This window comes from Phoxinus phoxinus (genome assembly GCF_949152265.1).
Source record: "Phoxinus phoxinus genome assembly, chromosome: 20".
NCBI lineage: Eukaryota > Metazoa > Chordata > Actinopteri > Cypriniformes > Leuciscidae > Phoxinus > Phoxinus phoxinus.
Window position 1 is genome coordinate 32,102,241 of NC_136895.1, and position 14,459 is coordinate 32,116,699.

The 14,459-nt window shown below is 39.2% G+C and overlaps 1 protein-coding gene across 1 annotated transcript in view; it reads left to right on the forward strand.

Annotated features, from left to right (window-relative positions):
* The window catches only part of dstyk (dual serine/threonine and tyrosine protein kinase), a 54,422-nt gene extending 44,192 nt beyond the window's left edge, over positions 1 to 10,230 (forward strand). The window contains exons 9-14 of the mRNA XM_079593890.1: positions 1 to 72; positions 778 to 910; positions 3,584 to 3,697; positions 3,789 to 3,903; positions 8,283 to 8,417; positions 9,805 to 10,230. The exon at positions 1 to 72 is cut by the window's left edge and continues 85 nt beyond it. Coding sequence (XP_079450016.1) covers positions 1 to 72; positions 778 to 910; positions 3,584 to 3,697; positions 3,789 to 3,903; positions 8,283 to 8,417; positions 9,805 to 9,989 — 754 coding nt within the window. The 3' untranslated portion in view covers positions 9,990 to 10,230. The remainder of the gene's footprint in view (positions 73 to 777; positions 911 to 3,583; positions 3,698 to 3,788; positions 3,904 to 8,282; positions 8,418 to 9,804) is intronic.
* The last annotated feature ends 4,229 nt before the right edge of the window (positions 10,231 to 14,459 follow it).

Consider the following 14,459-nt stretch of genomic DNA (forward strand, 5'->3'; position numbering starts at 1 on the left):
TGCGCTGAAGTCTGTGGTTCCTCCTGACGACAAGCACTGGAACGACCTCGCGCTGGAGTTCCACTACACACGGTAACAGCACTGCGCTGGACACACACACACACACACACACACACACACACTCTTACACTTACACACACTCTTACACTTACGCACACTCACTACACGGTAACAGCACTGCGCTGGACACACACACACACACACACACTCTTACACTTACACACACTCACTACACGGTAACAGCATTGGAAACCACATTGTCCTACCCACAAACCCATGCAGCTGCACATCATGAGCTCACATACATCAATCTGTTAATAATTTAACTACTATATAGCTTATAATAAATTGAGTTACCTGTTAAAAATAATAAAATGAATAAAAATACTAAAACTTAATAGTTTATTTTATTATAAAAATAATAATAGTACTTATTATTACTATTTTTATTTGTATTATTATTATTAATTAATTGATAGTGCTTGTTATTATCCATTGTTATTTTTATTATCCATTCATTTTATTTATTATTTTTAATTTCAATTTGATTTCATAACAATAATTTTAGTTATTTTTTCATATTGTTTAATCATTATTATTATTATTATTATTATTAATTGTAATTTTATTGTTTCTTTTTGAATTTTTTGTTTAAATAATAATACAGTGGTAAGGTTGGGTATCGTACCACAGAGGAATCGATTTTCGATTCCCAATCCTAAACTGTAATTTTGGTATTATTGTTGAATGAATCATTACACTTCTCATGTCTGTCAGGTCTCTGCCTAAACACGAGCGGTTGGTGAATCTTCATGGGTCGGTTATCGATCACTCGTACGGCGGCGGCTCCAGTATCGCCGTTCTGCTGATCATGGATCGACTGCACAGAGATCTCTACACAGGCCTGAAGGTACCGGCACACATCTGTCCGTCTGTGGTTCTGTCCGTCTGTGGTTCTGTCCGTCTGTGGTTCTGTCCGTCTGTGGTTCTGTCTGTCTGTGGTTCTCTCTGTGGTCCTGTCCGTCTGTGGTTCTGTCCGTCTGTGGTTCTGTCCGTCTGTGGTTCTGTCCGTCTGTGGTTATGTCCGTCTGTGGTTCTGTCCGTCTGTGGTCCTGTCCGTCTGTGGCTCTGTCCGTCTGTGGCTCTGTCCGTCTGTGGCTCTGTCCGTCTGTGGTTCTGTCCGTCTGTGGTTCTGTCCGTCTGTGGTTCTGTCCGTCTGTGGTTCTGTCTGTCTGTGGTCCTGTCCGTCTGTGGTTCTGTCCGTCTGTGGTTTTGTCCATCTGTGGTTCTGTCTGTCTGTGGTCCTGTCCGACTGTGGTTCTGTCTGTCTGTGGTCCTGTCTCTCTGTTCTGTCTGTCTGTGGTCCTGTCCATCTGTGGTTCTGTCTGTCTGTGGTCCTGTCTCTCTGTTCTGTCTGTCTGTGGTCCTGTCCGTCTGTGGTCCTGTCCGTCTGTGGTCCTGTCCGTCTGTGGTCCTGTCTGTCTGTGGTTCTGTCCGTCTGTGGTTCTGTCTGTCTGTGGTTCTGTCCGTCTGTGGTCCTGTCCGTCTGTGGTTCTGTCTGTCTGTGATCCTGTCTGTCTGTGCTTCTGTCTGTCTGTGGTTCTGTCTGTCTGTGGTCCTGTCTGTCTGTGGTCCTGTCCGTCTGTGGTCCTGTCCGTCTGTGGTCCTGTCCGTCTGTGGTTCTGTCTGTCTGTGGTTCTGTCTCTCTGTTCTGTCTGTCTGTGGTCCTCTCCGTCTGTGGTTCTGTCTGTCTGTGGTTCTGTCTGTCTGTGGTTCTGTCTCTCTGTTCTGTCTGTCTGTGGTCCTGTCTGTCTGTGATTCTGTCTGTCTGTGGTTCTGTCTTCTCTGTGATTCTGTCTATCTGTGGTTCTGTCCGTCTGTGGTCCTGTCCGTCTGTGGTTCTGTCTGTCTGTGGTCCTGTCTGTCTGTGGTCCTGTCCGTCTGTGGTTCTGTCTGTCTGTGATTCTGTCTGTCTGTGGTCCTGTCTGTCTGTGCTTCTGTCTGTCTGTGGTTCTGTCTGTCTGTGGTTCTGTCTGTCTGTGGTTCTGTCCGTCTGTGGTTCTGTCTGTCTCTGATTCTGTCTGTCTGTGGTTCTGTCTGTCTGTGGTTCTGTCCGTCTGTGGTTCTGTCTGTCTGTGGTCCTGTCCGTCTGTGGTTCTGTCTGTCTGTGCTTCTGTCTGTCTGTGGTCCTGTCTGTCTGTGGTTCTGTCTGTCTGTGGTTCTGTCTGTCTGTGGTTCTGTCTGTCTGTGGTTCTGTCCGTCTGTGGTTCTGTCTGTCTCTGATTCTGTCTGTCTGTGGTTCTGTCTGTCTGTGGTTCTGTCTGTCTGTGGTTCTGTCTGTCTGTGGTTTTGTCTGTCTGTGGTCCTGTCTGTCTGTGATTCTGTCTGTCTGTGCTTCTGTCTGTCTGTGCTTCTGTCTGTGGTTCTGTCTGTCTGTGGTTCTGTCTGTCTGTGCTTCTGTCTGTCTGTGGTCCTGTCTATCTGTGATTCTGTCTGTGGTTCTGTTCGTCTTTGATTCTGTCTGTCTGTGGTCCTGTCTATCTGTGGTTCTGTCTGTGGTTCTGTCTGTCTGTGGTCCTGTCCGTCTGTGGTTCTGTCTGTCTGTGGTCCTGTCCGTCTGTGGTTCTGTCTGTCTGTGGTCCTGTCTATCTGTGATTCTGTCTGTCTGTGGTTCTGTCCGTCTGTGGTTCTGTCCGTCTGTGGTTCTGTCCGTCTGTGGTTCTGTCCGTCTGTGGTCCTGTCTGTCTGTGGTTCTGTCTGTCTGTGGTTCTGTCTGTCTGTGGTTCTGTCCGTCTGTGGTTCTGTCTGTCTCTGATTCTGTCTGTCTGTGGTTCTGTCTGTCTGTGGTTCTGTCCGTCTGTGGTTCTGTCTGTCTGTGGTTCTGTCCGTCTGTGGTCCTGTCTGTCTGTGGTTCTGTCTGTCTGTGGTTCTGTCTGTCTGTGGTTCTTTCTGTCTGTGGTTCTGTCCGTCTGTGGTTCTGTCCGTCTGTGGTTCTGTCCGTCTGTGGTTCTGTCTGTCTCTGATTCTGTCTGTCTGTGGTTCTGTCTGTCTGTGGTTCTGTCTGTCTGTGGTTTTGTCTGTCTGTGGTCCTGTCTGTCTGTGCTTCTGTCTGTCTGTGCTTCTGTCTGTGGTTCTGTCTGTCTGTGGTTCTGTCTGTCTGTGCTTCTGTCTGTCTGTGGTCCTGTCTATCTGTGATTCTGTCTGTGGTTCTGTTCGTCTTTGATTCTGTCTGTCTGTGGTCCTGTCTATCTGTGGTTCTGTCTGTCTGTGGTCCTGTCCGTCTGTGGTTCTGTCTGTCTGTGGTCCTGTCCGTCTGTGGTTCTGTCTGTCTGTGGTCCTGTCTATCTGTGATTCTGTCTGTCTGTGGTTCTGTCCGTCTGTGGTTCTGTCCGTCTGTGGTTCTGTCCGTCTGTGGTTCTGTCCGTCTGTGGTTCTGTCTGTCTGTGGTCCTGTCCGTCTGTGGTTCTGTCTGTCTGTGGTCCTGTCCGTCTGTGGTCCTGTCTGTCTGTGGATCTGTCTGTCTGTGGTTCTGTCTGTCTGTGGATCTGTCTGTCTGTGGTTCTAACGTGTCTGTCTCTCTCAGGCGGGTCTGGTTCTGAAGGAGCGTCTCCAGATCGCTCTGGACGTGGTGGAGGGGATCCGGTTCCTGCACGGTCAGGGTCTCTTGCACCGGGACATCAAGCTGAAGAACGTTCTGGTGAGGAACCGTGTCTAACCCATGTCTGATCCGCGTCTGATTCGGTTCTCTGAGACAAACTTCATAACGCTGGGATTGTTCTTCTGTGCAGCTGGACAAACAGAACCGGGCCAAGATCACGGACCTGGGCTTCTGCAAACCCGAGGCCATGATGTCCGGCAGCATCGTCGGGACACCCATCCACATGGCACCAGAACTCTTTACAGGTCCGAAAACACCCGATCTCTGTGTGATTCATCAGAGTGAATCAGTCACCGAATCAAACCCAAGAGTCATCTGTTTAATATCAGACCGAATCAGTCACCGAATCAAACCCAAGAGTCATCTGTTTAATATCAGACCGAATCAGTCACCGAATCAAACCCAAGAGTCATCTGTTTAATATCAGACCGAATCAAACCCAAGAGTCATCTGTTTAATATCAGACCGAATCAGTCACCGAATCAAACCCAAGAGTCATCTGTTTAATATCAGACCGAATCAGTTACTGAATCAACCCAAGAGTCATCTGTTTAATATCAGACCGAATCAGTTACTGATTCAACCCAAGAGTCATCTGTTTAATATCAGACCGAATCAGTTACTGAATCAACCCAAGAGTCATCTGTTTAATATCAGACTGAATCAGTCACCGAATCAAACCCAAGAGTCTTCTGTTTAATATCAGACCGAATCAGTCACCGAATCAAACCCAAGAGTCATCTGTTTAATATCAGACCGAATCAAACCCAAGAGTCATCTGTTTAATATCAGACCGAATCAGTCACCGAATCAAACTCAAGAGTCATCTGTTTAATATCAGACCGAATCAGTCACTGAATCAAACCCAAGAGTCATCTGTTTAATATCAGACCGAATCAGTTACTGAATCAACCCAAGAGTCATCTGTTTAATATCAGACCGAATCAGTCAGCGAATCAACCCAAGAGTCATCTGTTTAATTTCAGACCGAATCAGTTACTGAATCAAACCCAAGAGTCATCTGTTTAATATCAGACCGAATCAGTCACCGAATCAAACCCAAGAGTCATCTGTTTAATATCAGACCGAATCAGTCACCGAATCAAACCCAAGAGTCATCTGTTTAATATCAGACCGAATCAAACCCAAGAGTCATCTGTTTAATATCAGACCGAATCAGTCACCGAATCAAACCCAAGAGTCATCTGTTTAATATCAGACCGAATCAGTCACCGAATCAAACCCAAGAGTCATCTGTTTAATATCAGACCGAATCAGTTACTGAATCAACCCAAGAGTCATCTGTTTAATATCAGACCGAATCAGTTACTGATTCAACCCAAGAGTCATCTGTTTAATATCAGACCGAATCAGTTACTGAATCAACCCAAGAGTCATCTGTTTAATATCAGACTGAATCAGTCACCGAATCAAACCCAAGAGTCTTCTGTTTAATATCAGACCGAATCAGTCACCGAATCAAACCCAAGAGTCATCTGTTTAATATCAGACCGAATCAGTCACCGAATCAAACCCAAGAGTCATCTGTTCAATATCAGACCAAATCAGTCACCGAATCAAACCCAAGAGTCATCTGTTTAATATCAGACCGAATCAGTCACCGAATCAAACCCAAGAGTCATCCGTTTAATATCAGACCGAATCAAACCCAAGAGTCATCTGTTTAATATCAGACCGAATCAGTCAGCGAATCAGCCCAAGAGTCATCTGTTTAATATCAGACCGAATCAGTCACTGAATCAAACCCAAGAGTCATCCGTTTAATATCAGACCGAATCAGTCACTGAATCAAACCCAAGAGTCATCCGTTTAATATCAGACCGAATCAGCCCAAGAGTCATCTGTTTAATATCAGACCGAATCAGTCAGCGAATCAAACCCAAGAGTCATCTGTTTAATATCAGACCGAATCAGTCACCGAATCAACCCAAGAGTCATCTGTTTAATATCAGACCGAATCAGTCACTGAATCAAACCCAAGAGTCATCCGTTTAATATCAGACCGAATCAGTCACCGTATCAAACCCAAGAGTCATCTGTTTAATATCAGACTGAATCAGTCACCGAATCAACCCAAGAGTCATCTGTTTAATATCAGACCGAATCAGTCAGCGAATCAAACCCAAGAGTCATCCGTTTAATATCAGACCGAATCAGTCACCGAATCAAACCCAAGAGTCATCTGTTTAATATCAGACCGAATCAGTTACTGAATCAACCCAAGAGTCATCTGTTTAATATCAGACCGAATCAGTCAGCGAATCAAACCCAAGAGTCATCTGTTTAATATCAGACCGAATCAGTCACCGAATCAAACCCAAGAGTCATCTGTTTAATATCAGACTGAATCAGTCACCGAATCAAACCCAAGAGTCATCTGTTTAATATCAGACTGAATCAGTCACCGAATCAAACCCAAGAGTCATCTGTTTAATATCAGACTGAATCAGTCACCGAATCAACCCAAGAGTCATCTGTTTAATATCAGACCGAATCAGTCACCGAATCAAACCCAAGAGTCATCTGTTTAATATCAGACTGAATCAGTCACCGAATCAACCCAAGAGTCATCTGTTTAATATCAGACCGAATCAGTCAGCGAATCAAACCCAAGAGTCATCCGTTTAATATCAGACCGAATCAGTCACCGAATCAAACCCAAGAGTCATCTGTTTAATATCAGACCGAATCAGTTACTGAATCAACCCAAGAGTCATCTGTTTAATATCAGACCGAATCAGTCAGCGAATCAAACCCAAGAGTCATCCGTTTAATATCAGACCGAATCAGTCACCGAATCAAACCCAAGAGTCATCTGTTTAATATCAGACCGAATCAGTTACTGAATCAACCCAAGAGTCATCTGTTTAATATCAGACCGAATCAGTCAGCGAATCAAACCCAAGAGTCATCTGTTTAATATCAGACTGAATCAGTCACCGAATCAAACCCAAGAGTCATCTATTTAATATCAGACTGAATCAGTCACCGAATCAAACCCAAGAGTCATCTGTTTAATATCAGACCGAATCAGTCACCGAATCAAACCCAAGAGTCATCTGTTTAATATCAGACCGAATCAGTCACTGAATCAGCCCAAGAGTCATCTGTTTAATATCAGACTGAATCAGTCACCGAATCAGCCCAAGAGTCATCTGTTTAATATCAGACCGAATCAGCCCAAGAGTCATCTGTTTAATATCAGACCGAATCAAACCCAAGAGTCATCTGTTTAATATCAGACCGAATCAGTCACCGAATCAAACCCAAGAGTCATCTGTTTAATATCAGACCGAATCAGTCACTGAATCAGCCCAAGAGTCATCTGTTTAATATCAGACTGAATCAGTCACCGAATCAGCCCAAGAGTCATCTGTTTAATATCAGACCGAATCAGTCACCGAATCAGCCCAAGAGTCATCTGTTTAATATCAGACCGAATCAGTCACCGAATCAGCCCAAGAGTCATCTGTTTAATATCAGACCGAATCAGTCACCGAATCAAACCCAAGAGTCATCTGTTTAATATCAGACCGAATCAGTCACCGAATCAAACCCAAGAGTCATCTGTTTAATATCAGACTGAATCAGTCAGCGAATCAAACCCAAGAGTCATCTGTTTAATATCAGACCGAATCAGTCAGCGAATCAGCCCAAGAGTCATCTGTTTAATATCAGACTGAATCAGTCACCGAATCAGCCCAAGAGTCATCTGTTTAATATCAGACCGAATCAGTCACCGAATCAGCCCAAGAGTCATCTGTTTAATATCAGACCGAATCAAACCCAAGAGTCATCTGTTTAATATCAGACCGAATCAGTCACCGAATCAAACCCAAGAGTCATCTGTTTAATATCAGACCGAATCAGTCACTGAATCAGCCCAAGAGTCATCTGTTTAATATCAGACTGAATCAGTCACCGAATCAGCCCAAGAGTCATCTGTTTAATATCAGACCGAATCAGTCACCGAATCAGCCCAAGAGTCATCTGTTTAATATCAGACCGAATCAGTCACCGAATCAGCCCAAGAGTCATCTGTTTAATATCAGACCGAATCAGTCACCGAATCAAACCCAAGAGTCATCTGTTTAATATCAGACCGAATCAGTCACCGAATCAAACCCAAGAGTCATCTGTTTAATATCAGACTGAATCAGTCAGCGAATCAAACCCAAGAGTCATCTGTTTAATATCAGACCGAATCAGTCACTGAATCAGCCCAAGAGTCATCTGTTTAATATCAGACCGAATCAGTCAGCGAATCAGCCCAAGAGTCATCTGTTTAATATCAGACCGAATCAGTCACTGAATCAGCCCAAGAGTCATCTGTTTAATATCAGACTGAATCAGTCACCGAATCAGCCCAAGAGTCATCTGTTTAATATCAGACCGAATCAAACCCAAGAGTCATCTGTTTAATATCAGACCGAATCAGTCAGCGAATCAAACCCAAGAGTCATCTGTTTAATATCAGACCGAATCAGTCAGCGAATCAAACCCAAGAGTCATCTGTTTAATATCAGACCGAATCAGTCAGCGAATCAAACCCAAGAGTCATCTGTTTAATATTTTTTAATAAATAGTTTGTGTTTGTTTCCAGGAAAGTACGATAACTCGGTGGACGTGTACGCCTTCGGGATCCTCTTCTGGTATCTGTGCACCGGCTCCATCAAACTCCCAGAAGCCTTCGAGAAATGCTCCAGTAAAGACCAGCTGTGGACCAACGTCAAGAAAGGTCAGAGTGGGTTTCTCCTCCAGCTGTGAACTCTGGGTAAATATCGGCACATGCTGATTGGCTCACGAGTTTCTCTGCGTTCCAGGCTCCCGGCCTGATAAACTTCCTTTCAAGATGTAAACTCGTAATTGTGATAAAAAATATATAAACATAAGGGAAAAAAAACTGAAATTTTATCAAAATATTACATTTAGTCAGGTTTGCGAAATTTAAACTCATAAATGAGAAAAAAAATCTGAATTGGGAAATATCAAGTTGTAATTACCTTTTTTATTTATTTTTGTGAGAGAAACAGTTGTGAAAAAAGGTCAAAATTATGATACAAGAATTGCGAAATATAAACTTTTTCTCACAATTGTAACTTTTTTTTCTCTCACAATTGCAAGTTAGTATTTCGCAATTCTTAATAAAAAAATTGTAAAAAAGAACTGAAAATATATGCAAAATATAAACTTGCAATTGTGAGAAAAAATTAAAAAGTTTAAATTGTGGAAAAAAATTGCACAATTACAAGTTTATATTTCAGAATTCTTAATAAAAAATAATAACTGTACATTTTGTATCTTAATTTTGACTTTTTTTTTCTTCTCACAATTGCAAGTTTGTAATAAAGATTTAAACGTAATTGAGAAAAAAAGATCAATTATCTTATAAAAAGTCAATTATCTTATATAATAAAAAATTTACAATTATGATTTTTTTATTAAGAATTGCTAAATATAAACTTGTAATTGTGCGATTTTTCCCCCCCCCACAATATTAACTTTTTTCTCACAATTGTAAGTTTGTATTTCGCAATTCTTAATTAAAAATTTGTAAAAAAGAATTAAAACGTAATTGAGAAAAAAGATGTCAAAATTAAGATACCAAATTCGCTATTACGATTTTTAATTAACAGTTGCAAAATATAAACTTGCAATTGTGAGAAAAAATAAAAAAGTTAAAATTGTGGGGAAAAATCGCACAATTACAAGTTTATATTTCGCAATTCTTAATAAAAAATAATAACTGTAAATTTTGTATCTTAATTTTGACTTTTTTTAAAAAAAATCTCACAATTGCAAGTTTGTAATAAAGATTGAAACGTAATTGAGAAAAAAGATAAGTCAAAATTTTGATACAAAATTTACAATTATGATTTTTTTATTAAGAATTGCGAAATATAAACTTGTAATTGTGCGATTTTTTTTTTTTTCACAATTTTAACTTTTTTCTCACAATTGTGTAAAAATGTGTAATAAAGATTTAAACGTAATTGAGAAAAAAAGATAAACTTCGCGAAATATTAACTTTTTTATTTTAATATTTTAATATTTTATTTTTCGCAATTCTTGATTAAGAATTTGTAATTGTGGAGTTAAATATCCTAATTTTGACTTTGTTTCAGGCTCGCGGCCGGAGCGCTTGGCCTTGTTCGATGAGGAGTGCTGGCAGCTGATGGAGGCCTGTTGGAACGGAGACCCTTCCCAGAGGCCTTTGCTGGGGATCGTTCAGCCCGGCCTGCAAAGCATCATGGACCGCCTGTGCAGCGACCCTGACCAAAAGAGCGGCAACCTCGAGGACTCGAACTGACGCGTCCCTGAGCGAGAGACGAGTGTATGAGTGTGAGAAACGGATGAGTGTTGTGTCTATGCCTATGAACAAACATGATCACGCGTGTCATATTCGTCGTAGATCCTCTAGATCCGGAGAGATTTTACATGTAGTCGAGCTTGTGTTACAGACGAACCGAAGCAGTCGTTTTTAGATGTGTTTAAACTGGTTTACATTATTCCTTAGATGACATTTTTTAATAAAATGATTTGAACAATTCACTGCTGCACTGGATTGATTTACTGTGTGTGTGTGTGTGTGTGTGATCTCTATGCAGTCTGAAATGTGTGTTAACTGTTAAAACACAATCAAAACATCACTCAGGCTCATATTTGAGGTCTGTGTGAATGTTTATGTTCAAGCTTCACGTGATAAACAGGAAAATAGCAATCAATGACAAACTTTTTTCAGATTGTGCTGTTAAGACAATAGTCATTATTCATATCAATTCATGTTGATGTAATTCAGTTCTAAAATAGTCGATGTTGCAAACCACTAAGTTGGATAAGCTATATTATAAGTGTTAATATTTCAGGCTAATCCTGAGTATTGTTAGGGGTTTAAAGGTCATATAGGCTTATTAGCGTTTCCCAACCACAGAATTCGCCGTGTTATTTAAGTTGTGAAGCAATTTACAATTTGAACTTGAACAGTCGTGAAGCTGTTCGCTCAAAGTGTCTGAAAATATTTTCCATAATAATTCAACAAGGTCCGACAAACGGACCCGATTTCTCAGACTTTTCCAAAACAATTTGACGTAACTTATGTTGTTTTACCGTTTATGTAAATAACAGCAGTACAAACACTGAGATGTAGGAGGCTGAATCCAGCTTATTTGCAGGTCCGCTCCAGCAACGCGATGGCTATTCAACTGAATTGTCACCTCTGTCAAATTCATGGGTCCATAACTTCATAGTGCTACTGTAAATACGTCTGCAAATCATGAGGCTGACAGTCAAGTACACTGGGTATGAGACACCAGAGGAACTCTCTCCGTACCCTCAGAGGCCGCTGAGATACAGCACCACCAACTGGGCCAACAATGCAATGTCTCCTGTAACTTTGTCAACTTCATGGGTCCATAACTTCATGATGCTACAGTAGAAATGTCTGATATTGTGCAGGGTGACGGTCAATCAAACTGGGTGTAACGCATCAGTGAAACTTTTAACACACCCATAAACATGCCTGAGATATAGCGCTTCCAAACGGGCCAACAATGCAATTTCTCTTCTAGCTTAATCGTCACATTTGTCAAATTCATGGGTCCATAACTTCATAATTGTACTGTAAAAATGTCTGGAATTTGGCATGGTGACAGTGATGCATACTAGCAATAAGGCATCAGTTCAAGTTGTAGCGTACCCTCAAAGGCAGCTGAGATATAGCGCCACCAACTGGGCCAACAATGCAATGGCACTTCTAACTAGTCATGTTTGTCAAATTCATGGGTCCATAACTTCATAATGCTACAGTAAAAATGTCTGAAATTTGCATGCTGGGTATAAGGTCCCCAAATGGCTCTTCTAACTTTTGTCAGATTGGGTTTATAACTTCAAAATGGTAAAGAAACCAACAATGCAGTGGCGCTTTCAAGTCAATTCAATTTACTTCAAACATTCATTTGCAGAACGATTTTCACAATACATCCCATTTCAAAGCAGCTTTACACAAAATCCATGTTTCGATGTAACAAAACCACAATAGCATTTGATGAGATGATATCAGAAAGTAATTGTAAGATAGTTTAAGCCAAATTACTGTGCATTTTAAAGCAATGATAAAATCATATTGTTGTATAATCCTGCATGTTTGATGTTCTGGGGTAGGTGTCGGGTCATCTGAAGTCTTCATGAGAGGCTGGAGCTGGCATAATCTCTAGTTACCCCGTGATATGAAAAATGTGTTGAATTGATTTATTAATTATTGCACATGTCATCCTTTGAATGCATTAAAGGATGATGCAATTATATTTGATGTACCTTTATATTTTTACAGTCATTTTCACCAATATTTCAGTGTTATTTACCTTTCAAAATAGTTCATTCTTCTTTTCTGAAAATACACAATAGTAACAAGGTCCCTATAAGTGTCCCTAAATTGAGCTGATGACATCATGCACGATAACTAAACAATGCTGTAATTATATTTTATGTGCCTTTATGTTTTTTTGATAGTCCATTTTCACTGAAATAATGTTATTTCTATTTCAAAACAGTTTATTATTCTTTTGTCTGGAGTGAATTAGTGCACAATTTAAAAAACTGTTCAGACTTTTTTTTATGACAAAATGATTTAGGAAAATTCACTGTAATGAAAATATTTTTTGAATGTTGTAAACATTATTGGTATGAAAGCCCATTTCTGCCACATAAGAAGAAAAACATGCTTTTGTAAAGCAATTATGACATTCGAAAATATGAGAAAGTAATAATTGATATTAATAGAAATTATGAGTCAAAATTGACTTAAAAAGTCATAATTACGACATTAAAAAGCATAATTATGACATTAAAATATTGAAGACTTCTGTCATAATTATAAGATAAAAAGTTGAAATGAACTTTGTCAGAATTTAAAATGGTCAATTATTACTTAGTATGTCATAACTTGTTATGACTTGTCATTATTAAGATTTAACAAAGCATGATTTTTTTTCTTGTGGCGGAAATGGGCTTCCATAACTAGTACATTTTATGAGTATTTCTACTTAAAACTGTAGTTTAATTCAACGTGTTTCTTGCCATTACTGTGTAATTATTTGCGAAATTTCAGAGAGACATCTGTTAAATCCTACACCAATGAAAATGGAAATATAAAAAATGTATATTTTTTTTAATTTCACCACAAGAAAAAAAATTGGTCACATTACCACAGTTTTTACCAATTCAATGGCTATAAAATAAAAATTATAAAAAAATAAAATAAAAAAAAGAATAATATACTGTTATAACGATTGTACTGTACAAAATAGTAATAAATAATAGTTATTTATTGTAATTTATTTGTTATTTAATTTTATGAAAATGAATTAAATAAATAATTACACATTACAGTTACACTAACACTAGATATGCTGAAGAGAACGCAAGTGTTTCTGGACGAGCAAAACTCAAAAATGGCAGTAAATATTTAAGCGTTTGATTAAAGTTTGAGTGACAGCTTGAGAAAACAAATGAGGCGTTAAATATTAAAAACAGTTTTACTTCAAGTCAGTGTTTTACAAAGTTTCCAGCCGTGTTTCCAGCTAAAACTGGTTCCAGTGATGAGACTGAAACAAATACAGTAATAAAGCACAACCATACGAGTATAAAACATGTCTGTACAGCATGATTCTGACGCGTTCTTATCAGCCAAAACATGACCCGTCTGGGGTCTCAGAAGATTGAGCAGCACATTGTGTGTTAGAAGTCAACAGTGGCATTTGCATTTTTACAGTCAAAGCGTAAATTCTGCCACGGAATAAAAAAAATGAGGCAATTGCGACTTTTTATCACACTTTTTTTTGCACAATAAACAAACTCGCAATTGTAAGAGAAAAAGTAAGAATTGCGAGATATAAAGTTGCAATTGCCTCTTTTTTTTTTTTTTAGGAAGAATTGTGAGAAAAATGTAAACGTAAGATATAATCTAAAAAAATAATAATAATTTATCAAAAGATAAGTCGCAATTACTTTTTACATTTTGTCAGATTTGCGAGATATAAACTCGTAATTGAGAAAAAAATATGAATTGCGAAATTTAAACTTGTAATTAGCTTTTTCATTTTTTGTGTCATAATTGTGAGACAAACTCAGTTTGAGAAAAAAGTCAAAATTATGATACAAAATTCACAATTAAAATTTTTAATTAAGAATTGCGAAATATAAACTTGTGAGAAAGTCAAAATTGTGAGAAAAATTCACAAAAAGTAAACTTATATAAACTTGAGTTATATTTATATGAGTTTATAATTATGAGTTTCTAACTCTCAATTACGAAATATAAACTCGTAATTGTGAGAAAAAGGTCATTATTGCGAAATATAGTTGAAATGACCTTTTTTATCCTTCAGTCATAATTACAAGATATAAACTCGCAGTTCTGAGAAAAAAAACAAAAAATCATGAGATACAAAAATTCACAATTACATTTTTCAATTTGTTCATTCCGTGGCGGAAACGAGCCTCCATATGTGCGGGTAAGAGGAATCTTTCAGCGTGTGTGACGTGTTAGAGATCTGTACAACACTGCGGCAAATGCTTACAATTACATCTCAGACCATTGCTAATCTATAAAATACAAAGGTTTTCATTCAAAAGGTTTTCATTCAAAAGGTTTTAAACGTGAGTCTTTTTAAAAGATTGTATAAAAATGTCCCCAAATGTACAAAAAGAGCGAGTATGAAAGTGTGGTTCTGCTCCGCTGTGAGGTCAAGGCTCTGCTGGTGGAGAAGGCATCCGTTCAAGG